General features: G+C 42.4%; 1 protein-coding gene across 1 annotated transcript in view; it reads right to left on the reverse strand.

Annotated features, from left to right (window-relative positions):
* The window catches only part of LOC311138369 (cadherin-22-like), a 111368-nt gene extending 91835 nt beyond the window's left edge, over positions 1-19533 (reverse strand). Inside the window, exon 1 of the mRNA XM_084173029.1 lies at positions 19304-19533. Coding sequence (XP_084029155.1) covers positions 19304-19531 — 228 coding nt within the window. The 5' untranslated portion in view covers positions 19532-19533. The remainder of the gene's footprint in view (positions 1-19303) is intronic.
* Positions 19534-19888: the final 355 nt, after the last annotated feature.

The raw sequence follows: 19888 nt of genomic DNA on the forward strand, positions 1-19888 counted from the left end.
CAGACACGCGCACGCACACACACACACACACACACACATACAGACTGCACATTGACACTGGGCAAGCTGAGGGCTGACTCAGAGAAAGAGCAGGGGTGGATGGAATATGGAACTGCCCTGCCAAGTAGGGGTCCGCACACTAACAAATACCACTGGTGTTGTTGTTCACTAGTTTACTCCAATTAGGGAAGGGATGGTGGGGTTGGAAAGTAATAAAGGGAAATATATATTTTAAAAGGATATGTATTTGTGTATGTATATGTGTTTATATGTACGTATGTGTATGTTTATGTATATATATATATATATGTATATATGTTTATGTATATATGTATCACCTGTCTCATTGAATGAATGGGGGATTTTTGCTCACCGCTCTTTGGTCTTGGCCATAGTGGGGTTTGGAGTGTGACTGTTTGAGGTTGTGGACAGGTGTCTTTTATACTGATAACAAGTTCAAACAGGTGCCATTAATACAGGTAACGAGTGGAGGACAGAGGAGCCTCTTAAAGAAGAAGTTACAGGTCTGTGAGAGCCAGAAATCTTGCTTGTTTGTAGGTGACCAAATACTTATTTTCCACCTTAATTTGCAAATAAATTCATTAAAAATCCTACAATGTGATTTTCAGGATTTTTTTTCTCATTTTGTCTGTCATAGTTGACGTGTACCTATGATGAAAATTACAGGCCTCTCTCATCTTTTTAAGTGGGAGAACTTGCACAATTGGTGGCTGACTAAATACTTTTTTCCCCCACTGTATATATATTAAATTGAATTTAAAAAATACCTCTGGTGTCACTTTGGACTCAGGGCAAGCCACCCTACTGAAGGACATTACAAATGAGACAGGTGATTTGAAGTTGAAGACTAGATCAGATATATATTACATTTGGTGTAGTGAATTGGTATAATCTGAAAAACTGCAGGCAAGCGTGAGAGAAGAAGAAGTCTGTCTAATCAACGGTTTCTGGAGGTCAGTCTAGTCAAGAGTATCTGATGCCCATAGCACTTCCATTCCATTCTATCTAACTGATACGAGCAGACTACTTAAAAGTTCCAGCAATAAAGTGAAATCGTGGACAAGATCAAAAGTATAGTGTGACATGAAGGCAAGAGAGGAGAAAAAGTAGTAATGGAATTAACTGAGCAAAAGAACCCTATTCCTTCACATCTTCCAAATAATGTATTCCCTGATATACGACCAGATCTTCAATTTAAGATTTTACTCCTTCGCTTTCTTCTTCTCTGATTATAGCGCTGTGATTTCCAACCAGTCCACCTTGTTGTGTGATCAAACCCTTCCTAGCAGGGGTGTCAGTTCTGTATGGCACGGTATGGCAGTCGCCATAGCCTAGCTCAAGACAAAAAATCTAAAGTTGGCTGAAATCATTTCAATCCTGATTCAAATGCATTGCTCGGAGAGCAGCTGCCAGCCTGCGCACCTTTTCTCTCACTTTTAGAAAGCAAAGAGCAGAGACAGTGGGCTTGTTCGACATTGCAGCCAGCAGTGCAGGCAACTGCCGACTGACTGATCTACAAAGAACCTTGCGTCATAAATAACGACTCATTATTATTTGTAGATCAGTCAGTCAGTCACAATTTACCCATGATACATTATGGTTTTGATCCTCTCTAACACGGCCAGTGCCAGTTTGCTTTGTCGGTCAGCCATTTAGGCAGTGCGTGAATTGCTTTGAATTTTATGTCGGCGTTTGAACTCTGCCTTGTAAGCCTTGTGCCTCTGCACACCTATTCTCACCTGCCCTCCTACACATATTTATATTCACCCTCCTTCGCTCTACCATTCATATGCTCAGACACATACACACACATACTGTACACCCACTCACACCCTCTCGCCCACACACACACACATCCATAGAACAATTATTGACAATTATTAACATACATGCTATACTTTCATTTTGCATTGTCTTTTCAGTGTATCTTCATTGGCATCAGCTAATTCTATAATTACTTCCTAGAGAAGCCTTGTTGTAATCTGACAGCCAAGGGTTAATCGAATTAGGAATTGGGAGGTGGGGTTAAAATATATATTGTGATAGCTGTAATTGATATTTTAATTCACAAAGTATGCTAGTGCAATTTGGGTTTAATATTATGGTATTAGGGCCAGGACAAATAGCAGTATCGCGATACTTGTTGGTATCATGGCAATGAAACAAAACACGAAGCGGATTTAACCTCTTAAGGAAAACAGTCCTAATGTTGGAAACAAACATCATTATGTTGTCATCCAGAGTCACATGCTATAGCACAAAATAGTTTACATACAGCAGCTTTTTAGGTCAAAAGAGTGTAGTCAACTTCGTGTTTCCATTTTTGCCATGGAAAACATATGGCAATACTGGTCTTGTCACAGCCCTGATTGGTATGAAAAGAAACGTTCAGATTGATGTTGGCATTTGAAGTCGGCCTTGTTGTGACTTGATTGTGTGTACTATGCATCTAGCATCTATTTCATATTGCACTGTATGCACCGTTCAATAAGTAATGAGTCAATTTATGATGAGGTTGAGTAATGGTTAACATTGTACACGCCATTCCACAGACCTTTAAAACTAATATTGTGGTGATAATTATGTCTGGTCATTTGTTTTAATTTTTGCTGTTCTCCAAATAGCATTTATGAGTTTTTTAATTGTGTAGAAATGCAGCAAATGAGCTTCAACTTCTAAAGAATTCCTCTTTGCTATACCCTAGGTTTAGCTGAACTGACGCCACTGCTTCCCACACACACCGATTAAGCGTGTTGTCAAAGATGACTTAACTATCATAGCCAATCAGAAAGCAAATACTGTCCATGAAAATAATACAAATGAATCGTGACTATACCTGTAGTCAGTCTGGTAAATAGACAAAGCTAAATGACATTCAAAGTTGTCCATACTACATGTGTCCATTTTTTAACCCTTTAGTCTTTCAATTATTGTTTTAATCTGATCTATTGTGCTGTAAATCTAGAAATATTAAATGAAACTTAAAGCCACAGTCTGTGAGATTTTCAGTAATTTCATGTCATGAAATATACCTGATTTGTAATAATATTACTTATAAATAATTAACTGTAATAATATTAGTGCTGTACATTTGCCTTATCACAAACAAAAAAGGACAATGATTCAAGCAAAATATGGATAGCTATAAATCATAATATAATTATGTAAAAAAAAATAAGTGTTACTCAAACATTGAAGTTATTTGTTGAGGACTACAGATATATCACTACAGATACACTACCAGTCAAAAGTTTGGACACACCTACTCATTCAAGGGTTTTGCTTTATTTTGTACTATTTTTTACATTGTAGAATAATAGTGAAGACATAAACTATTAAATAACACATATGGAATCATGTAGTAACCCAAAAAGTGTTAAACAAATCTAAATATATTTTATATTTGAGATTCTTTAAATAGCCACTCTTTGCCATGATGACAGCTTTGCACACTCTTGGCATTATCTCAACCAGCTTCATGATGTAGTCACCTGGAATGCATTTCAATTAACAGGTGTGCCTTCTTAAAAGTTAATTTGTGGAATTTATTTCCTTCTTAATGCGTTTGAGCCAATCAGTTGTGCTGTGACAAGGTAGGGGGGGGGGGGTATACAGAAGATAGCCCTATTTGGTAAAATACCAAGTCCATATTATGGCAAGAACAGCTCAAATAAGCAAAGAGAAACAACAGTCCATCATTACTTTAAGACATGAAGGTCAGTCAATACGGAACATTTCATGAACTTTGAAAGTTTCTTCAAGTGCAGTCGCAAAAACCATCAAGCGTATTGGTGAAACTGGCTCTCATGAGGACCAACGCAGGAATGGAAGACCCAGAGTTACCTCTGCTGCAGAGGATAAATTCATTAGAGTACCAGCCTCCAGAGGATAAATTCATTAGAGTACCAGCATCAGAAATTGCAGCACAAATAAATGCTTCACAGAGTTCAAGTTACAGACACATCTCAACATCAACTGTTCAGAGGAGACTGTGTGAATCAGGCCTTCATGGTCGAATTGCTGCAAAGAAACCACTACTAAACAACACCAATAATAAGAAGATCCTTGCTTGGGCCAAGAAACACGAGCAATGGACATTACACCAGTGGAAATGTGTCCTTTGGTCTTGAGTCCAAATTTGAGATTTTTGGTTCCATGTGTAGTTCCCACCATAAAGCATGGAGGAGGAGGTGTGATGGTGTGGGTGTGCTTTGCTGGTGACAATGTGATTTATTTAGAATTCAAGGAACACTTAACCAGCATGGCTACCACAGCATTCTGCAGCTATACACCATCCCATCTGGTTTGGCTTAGTGGGACAATCATTTGTTTTTCAACAGGACAATGACCCAATACACATCCAGGCTGTGTAAGGGCTATTTTACCAAGTGATGGAGTGCTGCATCAGATGACCTGGCCTCCACAATCCTCCGACCTCAACCCAATTGAGAGGGGTCGGACAGCAGAGTGACGGAAATGCAGCCAACAAGTGCTCAGCATATTTGGGAACTCCTTCAAGACTGTTGGAAAAGCATTCCAGATGAAGCTGGTTGAGAGAATGCCAAGAGTGTGCAAATCTGTCATCAATGTAAAGGGTGGCTATTTGAAGTATATTTAGATAAAATATATTTAGATTTGTTTAACACTTTTTGGGTTACTACAGTGAGGGAAAGAAATATTTGATCCCCTGCTGATTTTGTACGTTTGCCTACTGACAAAGAAATGATCAGTCTATACTTTTAATGGTAGGTTTATTTGAACAGTGAGAGACAGAATAACAACAACAAAAAACAGAAAAATGCATGTCAAAAATGTTATGAATTGATTTGACCATCGCCAAGCAGCTTGGTGAGAAGGTGACAACAGTTGGTGCAATTATTCACAAATGGAAGAAACACAAAAGAACTGTCAATCTCCCTCGGCCTGGGGCTCCATGCAAGATCTCACCTTGTGGAGTTGCAATGATCATGAGAACGGTGAGGAATCAGTCCAGAACTACACAGGAGGATCTTGTCAATGATCTCAAGGCAGCTGGGACCATAGTCACCAAGAAAACAATTGGTAACACAGTACGCCGTGAAGGACTGAAATCCTGCAGCACCCGCAAGGTCCCCCTGCTCAAGAAAGCACATATACAGGGCCGTCTGAAGTTTGCCAATGAACATCTGAATGATTCAGAGGAGAACTGGGTGAAAGTGTTGTGGTCAGATGAGACCAAAATCGAGCTCTTTGGCATCAACTCAACTCGCCGTGTTTGGAGGAGGAGGAATGCTGCCTATGACCCCAAGAACATCATCCCCACCGTCAAACATGGAGGTGGAAACATTATGCTTTGGGGGTGTTTTTCTGCTAAGGGGACAGGACAACTTCACCTCATCAAAGGGATGATGGACGGGGCCATGTACCGTGAAATCTTGGGTGAGAACCTCCTTCCCTCAGCCAGGGCATTGAAAATGGGTTGTGGATGGGTATTCCAGCATGACAATGACCCAAAACACACGGCCAAGGCAACAAAGGAGTGGCTCAAGAAGAAGCACATTAAGGTCCTGGAGTGGCCTAGCCAGTCTCCAGACCTTAATCCCATAGAAAATATGTGGAGGGAGCTGAAGGTTCGAGTTGCCAAACGTCAGCCTCGAAACCTTAATGACTTGGAGAAGATCTGCAAAGAGGAGTGGAACAAAATCCCTCCTGAGATGTGTGCAAACCTGGTGGCCAACTTCAATAAACGTCTGACCTCTGTGATTGCCAACAAGGGTTTTGCCACCAAGTACTAGGTCATGTTTTGCAGAGGGGTCAAATACTTATTTCCCTCATTAAAATGCAAATCAATCTATAACATTTTTGACATGCGTTTTTCTGGATTTTTCTGTTGTTATTCTGTCTCTCACTGTTCAAATAAACCTACCATTAAAATTACAGACTGATCATGTCTTTGTCAGTGGGCAAACATACAAAATCAGCAGGGGATCAAATACATTTTTCCTTCAATGTACATGATTCCATATGTGTTATTTCATAGTTTTGATGTCTTCACTATTATTCTACAATGTAGAAAATAGTAAAAATAAAGAAAAACCCTTGAATTAGTAGATGTGTCCAAACTTTTGACTGGTCCTGTATATAATAGAAGTCCATGTGAAAATGTCATGGAATGCATTTGCTTGATTGCTTACGTTTTTTGTTGGTGGCCCACTGTTTGGTGGCATGCACATCTCACAGAGTGTGGCTTTAACTGAGTCTAACACATCTTGTATCTGCAATGAAACAAACGAATACAGCTTGAGACAAAGGTTGTGTCACCAAACAGTATGCTCTTACACTATGATCTATACATGTACAATTTCATTTTGTTTTGTGTTTTGTGTACAATTTGATGACTAGTGTCTTGTAAGCTAATATGGGCTAAGCACCAAATGGTGTATGGCACTGAAATAAAATGAATGAATGAATGAATGAATCATTCAATCCATCCATCAACCAACCAATCAATCAATCAATCAATCAATCAATCATATACAGTAGAGGAAATACAATACTGTCTTGGTTTATAATATCCTTAAACCTGGTGGTTTTTAAAGGTTAGAAACCTGCTATTAAACTTTGGGTTTACTATATCTAAATAATAAACTGAAGTGGTTACTACAATAAAGGTGAAAAAGGCTTAATTTTAATTCCTCCTTATACAATAGTGTCATCATTCTAAGTATCCAGACCTTTGGTTCAGATACATTATTGCCATGTTGTATCTGAATGCCTCTAGCTGACAATGAGTTCACGTGTCCTAAATAGTTGTAAGTACCTGTAACCACAGAATTAGAATGTGATTCTATGGCTGCGTTTACACAGGCAGCCCAATTCTGATCTTTTGCCAATAGCCAATAATTGGGCAAAAGATCAGGATTGTGTTGCCTGTGTAAACGCAGACATAGTCTATGGCTGTAACCTTCTACCTCCTGAATGTGGTTCAGCATTGGCATGGAACTATCTTCAATGGCTCTTAAGGTTAATCTCACTGCAACTCCCCTCCATGTCTCCGACCACTACTTTGTATCCTTTTCTCTCTCGCTCTCCTCCAACACTACTCACTCTGCCCCTACACAGATGGTAATGCGCCGCCGCAACCTTCGCTCTCTCTCTCCCACTACTCTCTCCTCTTCCATCCTATCATCTCTTCCCTCTGCTCAATCCTTCTCCCTCCAATCTCCTGATTCTGCCTCCTCAACCCTCCTCTCCTCCCTTTCTGCATCCTTTGACTCTCTGTGTCCCCTATCCTCCCTGCCGGCTCGGTCCTCCCCTCCAGCTCCGTGGCTTGATGACTCATTGCGAGCTCACAGAACAGAGCTCCGGGCAGCTGAGCGGAAATGGAAGAAAACTAGACTCCCTGCGGACCTGGCATCTTTTCACTCCCTCCTCTCTACATTTTCTTCATCTGTTTCTGCTGCTAAGGCCACTTTCTACCACTCTAAATTCCAAGCATCTGCCTCTAACCCTAGGAAGCTCTTTGCCACATTCTCCTCCCTGCTGAATCCTCCCCCCCCCCCCCCCCCCCCCTCCCTCTCTGTGGATGACTTCGTCAACCACTTTGAAAAGAAGGTTGACGACATCCGATCCTCGTTTGTTAAGTCTAATGACACTGCTGGTCCTGCTCACACTGCCCTACCCTATGCTTTGACTTATTTCTCCCCTCTCTCTCCAGATAAAATCTCGCGACTTGTGACTGCAGGCCGCCCAACAACCTGCCCGCTTGACCCCATCCCCTCCTCTCTTCTCCAGACCATCTCCGGTGACCTTCTCCCCTACCTCACCTCGCTGATCAACTCATCCTTGACCGCTGGCTATGTCCCTTCCGTCTTCAAGAGAGCAAGAGTTGCACCCCTTCTCAAAAAACCAACACTCGATCCCTCTGATGTCAACAACTACAGACCAGTATCCCTTCTTTCTTTTCTTTCCAAAACTATTGAGCGTGCCGTCTTTAGCCAACTCTCTTGCTATCTCTAGCAGAATGACCTTCTTGATCCAAACCAGTCAGGTTTCAGGACTGGTCATTCAACTGAGACTGCTCTTCTCTGTGTCACGGAGGCTCTCCGCACTGCTAAAGCTAACTCTCTCTCCTCTGCTCTTGTCCTTCTAGACCTGTCTGCTGCCTTTGATACTGTGAACCATCAGATCCTCCTCTCCACCCTCTCCAAGCTGGGCATCTCCGGCGCGGCTCACTCTTGGATTGCATCCTACCTGACCGGTCGCTCCTACCAAGTGGCGTGGCGAGAAGCTGTCTCCGCACCACGTGCTCTCACCACTGGTGTCCCCCAGGGCTCAGTTCTAGGCCCTCTCCTATTCTCGCTATACACCAAGTCACTTGGCTCTGTCATATCCTCACATGGCCTCTCCTATCATTGCTACGCTGACGATACACAACTAATCTTCTCCTTTCCCCCTTCTGATAACCAGGTGGCGAATCGCATCTCTGCATGTCTGGCAGACATATCAGTATGGATGACGGATCACCACCTCAAGCTGAACCTTGGCAAGACGGAGCTGCTCTTCCTCCCGGGGAAGGACTGCCCGTTCCATGATCTCGCCATCACGGTTGACAACTCCGTTGTGTCCTCCTCCCAGAGTGCGAAGAGCCTTGGCGTGACCCTGGACAACACCCTGTCGTTCTCCGCTAACATCAAGGCGGTGACCCGATCCTGCAGGTTCATGCTCTACAACATTCGGAGAGTACGACCCTGCCTTACACAGGAAGCGGCACAGGTCCTAATCCAGGCACTTGTCATCTCCCGTCTGGATTACTGCAACTCGCTGTTGGCTGGGCTCCCTGCCTGTGCCATTAAACCCCTACAACTCATCCAGAATGCCGCAGCCCGTCTGGTGTTCAACCTTCCCAAGTTCTCTCACGTCACCCCGCTCCTCCGCACACTCCACTGGCTTCCAGTTGAAGCTCGCATCTGTTACAAGACCATGGTGCTTGCCTATGGAGCTGTGAGGGGAACGGCACCTCCGTACCTTCAGGCTCTGATCAGTCCCTACACCCAAACGAGGGCATTGTGTTCATCCACCTCTGGCCTGCTGGCTCCCCTTTCTCTGCGGAAGCATAGTTCCCGCTCAGCCCAGTCAAAACTGTTCGCTGCTCTGGCACCCCAATGGTGGAACAAGCTCCCTCATGACGCCAGGACAGCGGAGTCACTCACCACCTTCCGGAGACATTTGAAACCCCACCTCTTTAAGGAATACCTGGGATAGGATAAAGTAATCCTTCTACCCCCCCCCAAAAAAAAAAGAAAAAAATTAAATAAAAAAAAATTAAATAAAAAAAATATATATATATATATATATATAAAAAAAAAAAAAAAAATTGGTTAAGTGGTTATGCCACTGGCTATAAGGTGAATGCACCAATTTGTAAGTCGCTGGATAAGAGTGTCTGCTAAATGACGTAAATGTTATGTAAATGTTAAGACTTAAGATTGTATAACCACTCTCTGCTTTACATTAATCTGCATGGAAACCTTGGAACACCTTTCCCTTTCAACCTTAGGTACAGTATAGTGTACAATACCAGTCAAAGGTTTGGACACACCTACTCATTCAAGGGTTTTTCTTTATTTTTACTATTTTCTACATTGTAAAATAATAGTGAAGAGATCAGAACTATGAAATAACACATATGGAATCAGGTAGTAACCCAAAAAGTGTTAAACAAATCAAAATATATTTTAGATTTTAGATTCTTCAAAGTAGCCACCCTTTGCCTTGATGACAGCTTTGCACACTCTTGGCATTCTCTCAACCAGCTTCACCTGGAATGCTTTTCCAACAGATTTGAAGGAGTTCCCACATATGCTGCGGTCCAACTCATCCCGAACCATCACAATTGGGTTGAGGTCAGGTGACTGTGGAGGCCAGGTAATCTGATGCAGCACTCCATCACTCTCATTATTGGTCAAATAGCCCTTACACAGCCTGGAGGTGTGTTGGGTCATTGTCCTGTTGAAATACAAATGATAGTCCCACTAAGCGCAAACCAGATGGGATGGCGTATCGCTGCAGAATGCTGCGGTAGCCATGCTGGTTAAGTGTAACTTGAATTCTAAATAAATCACTGACAGTATCACCAGCAAAGCACACCCACACCATCACACCTCCTCCTCCATGCTTCACGGTGGGAACCACACATGCGGAGATCATCCGTTCACCTACTCTGCATCTCACAAAGATATGGCAGATGGAATCAAACATTTCAAATTTGGACTCATCAGACCAAGGGACAGATTTCCACCGGTCTAATGTCCATTGTTAAAGTTTCTTGGCCCAAACAGGTCTCTTCTTCTTATTGTTGTCCTTTAGTAGTGGTTTCTTTGCAGCAATTCGACCATGAAGGTCTGATTCACGCAGTCTCCTCTGAACAGTTGATGTTGAGATGTGTCTGTTACTTGAACTCTGTGAAGCATTTATTTGGGCTGCAATTTCTAAGACTGGTAACTCTAGTGAACTTATCCTCTGCAGCAGAGGTAACTCTGTGTCTTCCTTTCCTGTGGTGGTCCTCATGAGAGCCAGTTTCATCATAGTGCTTGATGGTTGTTGCGACTGCACTTGAAGAAACTTTAAAAGTTCTTTAAATTTTCCGGATTGACTTACCTTCATGTCTTAAAGTAATGATGGGCTGTTGTTTCTCTTTGTTCTTGCATTAATATGGACTTGGTATTTTACCAAATAGGGCTATCTTCTGTATACCAACCCTACCATGTCACAACACAACTGATTGGCTCAAACGCATTAAGAAGGAAAGCAATTCCACAAATTAACTTTTAAGAAGGCACACCTGTTAATTGAAATGCATTCCAGGTGACTACCTCATGAAGCTGGTTGAGAGAATGTCAAGAGTGTGCAAAGCTGTCATCAATGCAAAGGGTGGCTATATTTTGATTTGTTTAACACTTTTTTGGTTACTACACGATTCCATATGTGTTCTTTCATAGTTTTGATGACTTCACTATTATTCTACATTGTAGAAAATAGTAAAAATAAAGAAAATGAGTAGGTTTGTCCAAACTTTTGACTGGTAGTGTATATACAGTGGATATAAAAAGTATACACACCCCTGTTAAAATGCCAGGTTTTTGTGATGTAAAAGATAAATCATGTCAGAACTTTTTCCACCTTTAATGTGACCTATAACGTGAACAATTCAATTGAAAAACAAACTGAAATCTTTGAGGGGGAAAAATAAAAAATAAAAAACTCACAATAACCTGGTTGCATAAGTGTGCACACCCTTAAACTAATACTTTGTTGAAGCACCTTTTGATTTTATTACAGCACTCAGTCTTTTTGGGTAGGAGTCTATTAGCATGGCACATCTTGAAGTGGCAACATTTGCCCGCTCTTCTTTGCAAAAGCGCTCCAAATCTGTCAGATTGCGAGGACATCTCCTGTGCTCCTCTTCAGATCACCCCAGAGATGTTCAATTGGATTCAGGTCTGAGCTCTGGCTAGGCCATTCCAAAACGTTAATCTTCTTCTGGTGAAGCCATGCTTTTGTGGATTTGGATGTGTGGTTTGGGTCGTTGTCGTGCTGAAAGGTGAACTTCCTCTTCATCTTCAGCTTTCTAACGGACGCCTGAAGGTTTTGTGCCAAAATTGCCTGCTATTTGGAACTGTTCATAATTCCCTCCACCCTGACTAAGGCCCCGGTTCCAGCTGAAGAAACAGCCCCAAAGCATGATGCTGCCACCACCATGCTTCACTGTGGGTATGGTGTTCTTTGGGTGATGTGCAGTGTTGTTTTTGCGCCAAACATACCTTTTGGAATTATGGCCAAAAAGTTCAACCTTGGTTTCATCAGACCATAACACATTTTCCCACGTGCTTTTGGAGGACTTGATGTTTGTTTTTGCAAACTTCAGCCGGGCTTGGATGTTTTTCTTTGTAAAAAAAGGCTTCAGTCTTGCCACCCTACCCCATAGCCCATTCATATGAAGAATACGGGAGATTGTTGTCACATGTAGCACACAGCCAGTACTTGCCAGAAATACCTGCAGTTCCTTTAATGTTGCTGTAGGCCTCTTGGAAGCCTCCCTGACCAGTTTTCTTCTCGTCTTTTCATACATTTTGGAGGGACGTCCAGTTCTTGGTAATATCTCTGTTGTGCCATATTTTCTCCACTTGATGTTGACTGTCTTCACTGTGTTCCATGGTATATGTAATGCTTTGGAAATTATTTTGTAACCTTCTCCTGACTGATACCTTTTAACAATGAGATCCCTCTGATGCCTTGGAAGCTCTCTGCGGACCATGGATTTTCCTGCGGACCTAAGAAAATGTCGGGAAAATCCTACTAGAACAGCTGAACTTTATTTGTGATTAATCAGAGTCACTTTAAATGATGGCAGGTGTGTAATGTCTTCTATTTAACATGAGTTTGAATGTGATTGGTTAATTCTGAACACAGCCACATCCCCAGTTATAAGAGGGTGTGCACACTTATGCAACCAGGTTATTGTAAGGTTTTTATTTTTCATTTTCCCCTCGAAGATTTCAGTTCGTTTTTCAACTGAATTGTTCACATTATAGGTCACATTAACAGTGGAAAAAGTTCTGACATTATTTATCTTTGTCTCATTCTTTTACATCACAAAAACCTGGCATTTTATAAGGGGTGTGTAGACTTTTTATATCCACTGTATATAAAAAATGGTGTGCGTAGAGAGTATGGACAGTACATGGATCTAAAAGGTGTGTACAGCATATATATGCATAAGATGAGCCATGGCTAGAATACAGTATACACATATAAACAGTATGAAAATGTTGTTAAAGTTAACAGTGTTCAATGTCTCTATATACAGTGCCTTGCAAAAGTACTCATCACTCTTGGTGTTTTTCCTATTTTGTTGGATTACAACCTGTAATTTAAATAGATTTTTTTTTTGATTTCATGTAATGGACATACACAAAATAGTCCAAATTGGTGAAGTGAAATGAAAAAAATAACTTGTTCTAACAAATAAATAACTGAAAAGTGGTGCGTGCATATGTATTCACCCCCTTTGCTATGAAGCCCCTAAATAAGATCTGGTGCAACCAATTACCTTCAGCAGTCACATAATTAGTTAAATAAAGTCCACCTGTGTGTAATCTAAGTGTCACATGATCTGTCACATGATCTCAGTATATATACACCTGTTCTGAAAGGCCCCAGAGTCTGCAACACCACTAAGCATGGGGCACCACCAAGCAAGCGGCACCATGAAGACCAAGGAGCTCTCCAAACAGGTCAGCGACAAAGTTGTGGAGAAGTACAGATCAGGGTTGGGTTCTAAAAAAATATCCGAAACTTTGAACATCCCACGGAGCACCATTAAAACCATTATTAAAAAATTGAAAGAATTTGGCACCACAACGAACCTGCCAAGAGAAGGCCGACCACCAAAACTCACGGACCAGGCAAGGAGGGCATTAATCAGTGAGGCAACAAAGAGACCAAAGATAACCCTGAAGGAGCTGCAAAGCTCCACAGCAGAGATTGGAGTATCTGTCCATAGGACCACTTTAAGCCGTACACTCCACAGAGCTGGGCTTTACTGAAGAGTGACCAGGCAAACACGTTTGGTGTTCGCCAAAAGGCATGTGGGAGACTCCCCAAACATATGGAAGAAGGTACTCTGGTCAGATGAGACTAAAATTGAGCTTTTTGGCCATGAAGGAAAACACTCTGTCTGGCGTAAACCCAACACCTCGCATCAACCCGAGAACACCATCCCCACAGTGAAGCATGGTGGTGGCAGCATCATGCTGTGGGGATGTTTTTCATCGGCAGGGACTGGGAAACTGGTCAGAATTGAAGGAATGATGGATGGCGCTAAATACTGGGAATTTCTTGAGGGAAACCTGTTTCAGTCTTCCAGAGATTTGAGACTGGGATGGAGGTTCACCTTCCAGCAGGACAATAACACTAAGCATACTGGTAATGCAACACTCGAGTGGTTTAAGGGGAAACATTTAAATTTCTTGGAATGGCCTAGTCAACGCCCAGACCTCAATCCAATTGAGAATCTGTGGTATGACTTAAAGATTGCTGTACACCAGCGGAACCCATCCAACTTGAAGGATCTGGAGCAGTTTTGCCTTGAAGAATGGTAAAAAACCCCAGTGTCTAGATGTGCCAAGCTTATAGAGCCTTCTTCACCATGGTGTCGGTGTGGTGGGACCATTTCAGGTCCTTGGTGATGTAAACGCCAAGTAACTTTAAGCTTTTGACCCTCTCCTCTGTGGCCCATTGATGTTGATGGGGTGTGCTCTCTCTGCTGTCTCCACAATCAACTCCTTCATTTTTTACATTGAGGGAGAGGTTATTTCCCCAGCACCACTCTGCCAGGGCACTAACCTCCTCCCTGTAAGCTGTCTCATCGTTGTTGGTGATCAGGCCTACAACTGTTGTGTCGTCAGCAAACTTGATGATAGGGTTGGAGTTGTGCGTATCCATGCTGTCATGGGTGAACTGGGAGTACAGGAGGGGGCTGAGTACACACCCCTGGGGGGCCCTCGTGTTGAGGATCAGTGTGGTGGAGGTGTTGTTGCCTACCCTCACCACCTGGGGGCGACCCGTCAGGAAGTCTAGGACCCAGTTGCACAGGGAAGGTTTAAGTCCCAGGGCCTTTAGGTTCAGGTCGAAAGCTTACAGTGAGGGAAAAAGTATTTGATCCCCTGCTGATTTTGTATTTTGCCCACTGACAAAGACATGATCAGTCTATAATTTTAATGGTAGGTTTATTTGAACAGTGAGAGACAGAATAACAACAAAAAAATCCAGAAAAAAGTATGTCAAAAATGTTATAAATTGATTTGCATTTTAATGAGGGAAATAAGTATTTGACCCCTCTGCAAAACATGACTTAGTACTTGGTGGCAAAACCCTTGTTGGCAATCACAGAGGTCAGACGTTTCTTGTAGTTGGCCACCAGGTTTGGACACATCTCAGGAGGGATTTTGATCCACTCCTCTTTGCAGATCTTCTCCAAGGCTGACGTTTGGCAACTCGAACCTTCAGCTCCCTCCACATATTTTCTATGGGATTAAGGTCTGGAGACTGGCTAGGCCACTCCAGGACCTTAATGTGCTTCTTCTTGAGCCACTCCTTTGTTGCCTTGGCCGTGTGTTTTGGGTCATTGTCATGCTGGAATACCCATCCACGACCCATTTTCAATGCCCTGGCTGAGGGAAGGAGGTTCTCACCCAAGGTTTGACGGTACATGGCCCCGTCCATCGTCTCTTTGATGCGGTGAAGTTGTCCTGTCCCCTTAGCAGAAAAACACCCCCAAAGCATAATCTTTCCACCTCCATGTTTGACGGTGGGGATGGTGTTCTTGGGGTCATAGGCAGCATTCCTCCTCCTCAAAACACGGCAAGTTGAGTTGATGCCAAAGAGCTCAATTTTGGTCTCATCTGACCACAACACTTTCACCCAGTTCTCCTCTGAATCATTCAGATGTTAATTGGCAAACTTCAGACGGCCCTGTATATGTGCTTTCTTGAGCAGGGGGACCTTGTGGGCGCTGCAGGATTTCAGTTCTTCACGGCGTAGTGTGTTACCAATTGTTTTCTTGGTTACTATGGTCCCAGCTGCCTTGAGATCATTGACAAGATCCTCCCGTGTAGTTCTGGGCTGATTCCTCACCGTTCTCATGATCATTGCAACTCCACGAGGTGAGATCTTGCATGGAGCCCCAGGCCGAGGGAGATTGACAGTTATTTTGTGTTTCTTCCATTTGCGAATAATCACACAAACTGTTGTCACCTTCTCACCAAGCTGCTTGGCGATGGTCTTGTAGCCCAATCCAGCCTTGTGTAGGTCTACAATCTTGTCCCTGACATCCTTGGAGAGCCCTTTGGTCTTGGCCATCGTGGGGAGTTTGGAATCTGATTGATTGATTGCTTCTGTGGACAGGTGTATTTTATACAGGTAACAAACTGAGAGTAGTACTCCCTTTAAGAGTGTGCTCCTAATCTCAGCTCGTTACCTGTATAAAAGACACCTGGGAGCCAGAAATCTTTCTGATTGAGAGGGGGTCAAATACTTATTTCCCTCATTAAAATACAAATCAATTCATAACATTAATGACATGTGTTTTTCTGTCTCTCACTGTTCAAATAAACCTACCATTAAAATTATAGACTGATCATTTCTTTGTAAGTGGGCAAACGTACAACATCAGCAGGGGATCAAATACATTTTTCTCTCACTGTATATACAAAAGTATTCTGACATTGCTCGTTCTGTTATTGCTCTTTCTGATATTTACTCATTTCTTGTTTTAAAAACATTGGGATTATGTATTTCTATTCTTATTGTATTACTAGATATTACTGCACTGTTGAAGATAGAAACATAAGCTTTTCACTGCACCTGCAATAACATCTGCAAATATGTGTACGTGACCAATAAACTTTTATTTGATGTGATGTAAAGTAAGCGAAACTAAGCTATTCCCTGGGGTGAAATTTCCCTAGCCGGAATGGATACTGGAAACACATGCACAATACAACATGTTGTTACATGCATATTACTGTACAGGAGTTCTGACTGAACTACCATCTAGTCTCAAACCAGGAAAAGGGAAACAACATAAATAAGTACTGAATGGGATTAATAAAGCTTTCTGCATTTGAATATTGAATTGAGCCGAAGGTGGGAATCAGACAGACAGACAGATCATAGAAGGCCAAGGAAATTCATTACCCAAATGTATTGAACAATGCTGCCAGTTTATTGCGATGTGAGTGACCATTTAGGGAAAATCATATTTCATTAGCAGATTAATGGCCAGTAGGACAGCCTTGGCAGCTTTGCTGAGTTGGGCGAAGAAGAAATGGCCGTATTTAATCCTATATTGCTCTAATTAAAGTATTTGATATCCTTAGCGATGGATGAGTCCGGCAACATCACCACCCAGCAACTATTAATAGTCCTGGCTTGTGCCCCGGCTTCATGGACAGCAATAACTCTGGGTAATTTTATTAATAAAATCATCTCTCTTTCTCTCCCCCCTGATATGCTTCTACCGCGTTTATACAGTGGGGAAACAAGTATTTAGTCAGCCACCAATTGTGCAAGTTCTCCCACTTAAAAAGATGAGAGAGGCCTATAATTTTTTATCATAGGTACACGTCAACTATGACAGACAAATTGAGAGAAAAAAATCCTGAAAATCACATTGTAGGATTTTTTATGAATTTATTTGCAAATTATGGTGGAAAATAAGTATTTGGTCACCTACAAACAAGCAAGATTTCTGGCTCTCACAGACCTGTAACTTCTTCTTTAAGAGGCTCCTCTGTCCTCCACTCGTTACCTGTATTAATGGCACCTGTTTGAACTTGTTATCAGTATAAAAGACACCTGTCCACAACCTCAAACAGTCACACTCCAAACTCCACTATGGCCAAGACCAAAGAGCTGTCAAAGGACACCAGAAACAAAATTGTAGACCTGCACCAGGCTGGGAAGACTGAATCTGCAATAGGTAAGCAGCTTGGTTTGAAGAAATCAACTGTGGGAGCAATTATTAGGAAATGGAAGATATACAAGACCACTGATAATCTCCCTCGATCTGGGGCTCCACGCAAGATCTCACCCCGTGGGGTCAAAATGATCACAAGAACGGTGAGCAAAAATCCCAGAACCACACGGGGGGACCTAGTGAATGACCTGCAGAGAGCTGGGACCAAAGTAACAAAGCCTACCATCAGTAACACACTACGCCGCCAGGGACTCAAATCCTGCAGTGCCAGACGTGTCCCCCTGCTTAAGCCACTACATGTCCAGGCCCGTCTGAAGTTTGCTAGAGTGCATTTGGATGATCCAGAAGAGGATTGGGAGAATGTCATATGGTCAGATGAAACCAAAATGCAACTTTTTGGTAAAAACTCAACTCGTTGTGTATGGAGGACAAAGAATGCTGAGTTGCATCCAAAGAACACCATACCTACTGTGAAGCATGGGGGTGGAAACATCATGCTTTGGGGCTGTTTTTCTGCAAAGGGACCAGGACGACTGATCCGTGTAAAGCAAAGAATGAATGGGGCCATGTATCGTGAGATTTTGAGTGAAAACCTCCTTCCATCAGCAAGGGCATTGAAGATGAAACGTGGCTGGGTCTTTCAGCATGACAATGATCCCAAACACACCGCCCGGGCAACGAAGGAGTGGCTTCGTAAGAAGCATTTCAAGGTCCTGGAGTGGCCTAGCCAGTCTCCAGATATCAACCCCATAGAAAATCTTTGGAGGGAGTTGAAAGTCCGTGTTGCCCAGCGACAGCCCCAAAACATCACTGCTCTAGAGGAGATCTGCACGGAGGAATGGGCCAAAATACCAGCAACAGTGTGTGAAAACCTTGTGAAGACTTACAGAAAACTTTTGACCTGTGTCATTGCCAACAAAAGGTATATAACAAAGTATTAAGAAACTTTTGTTATTGACCAAATACTTATTTTCCACCATAATTTGCAAATAAATTCATTAAAAATCCTACAATGTGATTTTCTGGAGAAAAAAAATCTCATTTTGTCTGTCATAGTTGACGTGTACCTGTGATGAAAATTACAGGCCTCTCTCATCTTTTTAAGTGGGAGAACTTGCACAATTGGTGGCTGACTAAATACTTTTTTTCCCCACTGTATATCAGTGCTTCGCTTGCCCCGCCACACTCTCCCGTAATGAATCACTTCGAAATGCATGAATCCTCTCTCTCCACCTCTCATTCTTTTGAGTTCATCTTTGCTCATGCTCTGTCTGTCTGTCTGTCTGTCCATCTGTTTCTTTCTCTTTGTGCCCTACCCCACACTCTTTCTCTCCTCCTCTCATTCTCTCTATTGGTCTGGCTAAGGCCTATCATGTATCCTGGCTGAATAGATAGCACAGTCTGTCTCCTAACAGAAAAATAATTCAGTGGCAAACGGGGAGGCCCTGGGGGTAATTCTAACACTGCCTTTATAAGGAAAAGCATTCAGACTGGAGTTTAAAATATGAACTTATGATTATCAATTGCTAATGACTGAATTCAGACAATCATGGGTATGCAGTAAAAATGTACCCTATTTCTTCTGCTGTTGCCGTCTTATCTTTTCCAATCATAACATGTCATACAAATCAAATCGCAATCAACTCATAAGTAAGATATGAATGAGGATAGGATGTCTGGGGATGTTTCGGGCAAAGACTTCAACTGTTATGTTAGTGTTATCCCCCTAAACACCCAACAATCTCTCAGACTAAGTTGGCTTACCTTTCCAACGTAGAGTGGTTCCGTGCCCGTGTACTCCTCCACCACAAAGAACTGGTTCCACACCCATCCTCTCTTCACTCGTTCACGGGACATGAGCTCCTGCTCCTTCGTTTCACCCTTGGCCACGCCACTAGTCCTCGTGGTCTCTGACCATCCACAACTACAGCAATGCAAAAGCCAAAGGGCTGCCATCAGGCTACAAGCTCCCAGTCTCCAACAGGGAGCCATTTTGGAAAATCCTGATTGGCTCGACATGTGACGGGGATTACCGAAGAGGTGAAAAGAGTCCTCAAACCAGCAATATTGAAGAAAAAACACTCCAAGGCCAACCAAGATTTCTGTTCTAGGACTCTTGGATTAATTTACAAGATTCTTGAGCGTTCAATTGTCTTAAATAGTTCAGTCTCAGGATGCAGGGCATGTCATGACACGCCATGACTCGATGAATTTAGAAAGGCTGCAGAATGTTTTTTCTCTTTGCAGAAGAAACTTGGCAAATCATTTTCAATCAGACTTATCTTTCCCATGTGATCTTCGCCATTGAGCTTTTCCTGACTTATCTCCGCTGTCTGTCTACACTGGTAT

This window comes from Coregonus lavaretus (assembly GCF_964263955.1).
Source record: "Coregonus lavaretus genome assembly, chromosome: 12".
NCBI classification, from domain to species: Eukaryota; Metazoa; Chordata; class Actinopteri; order Salmoniformes; family Salmonidae; genus Coregonus; species Coregonus lavaretus.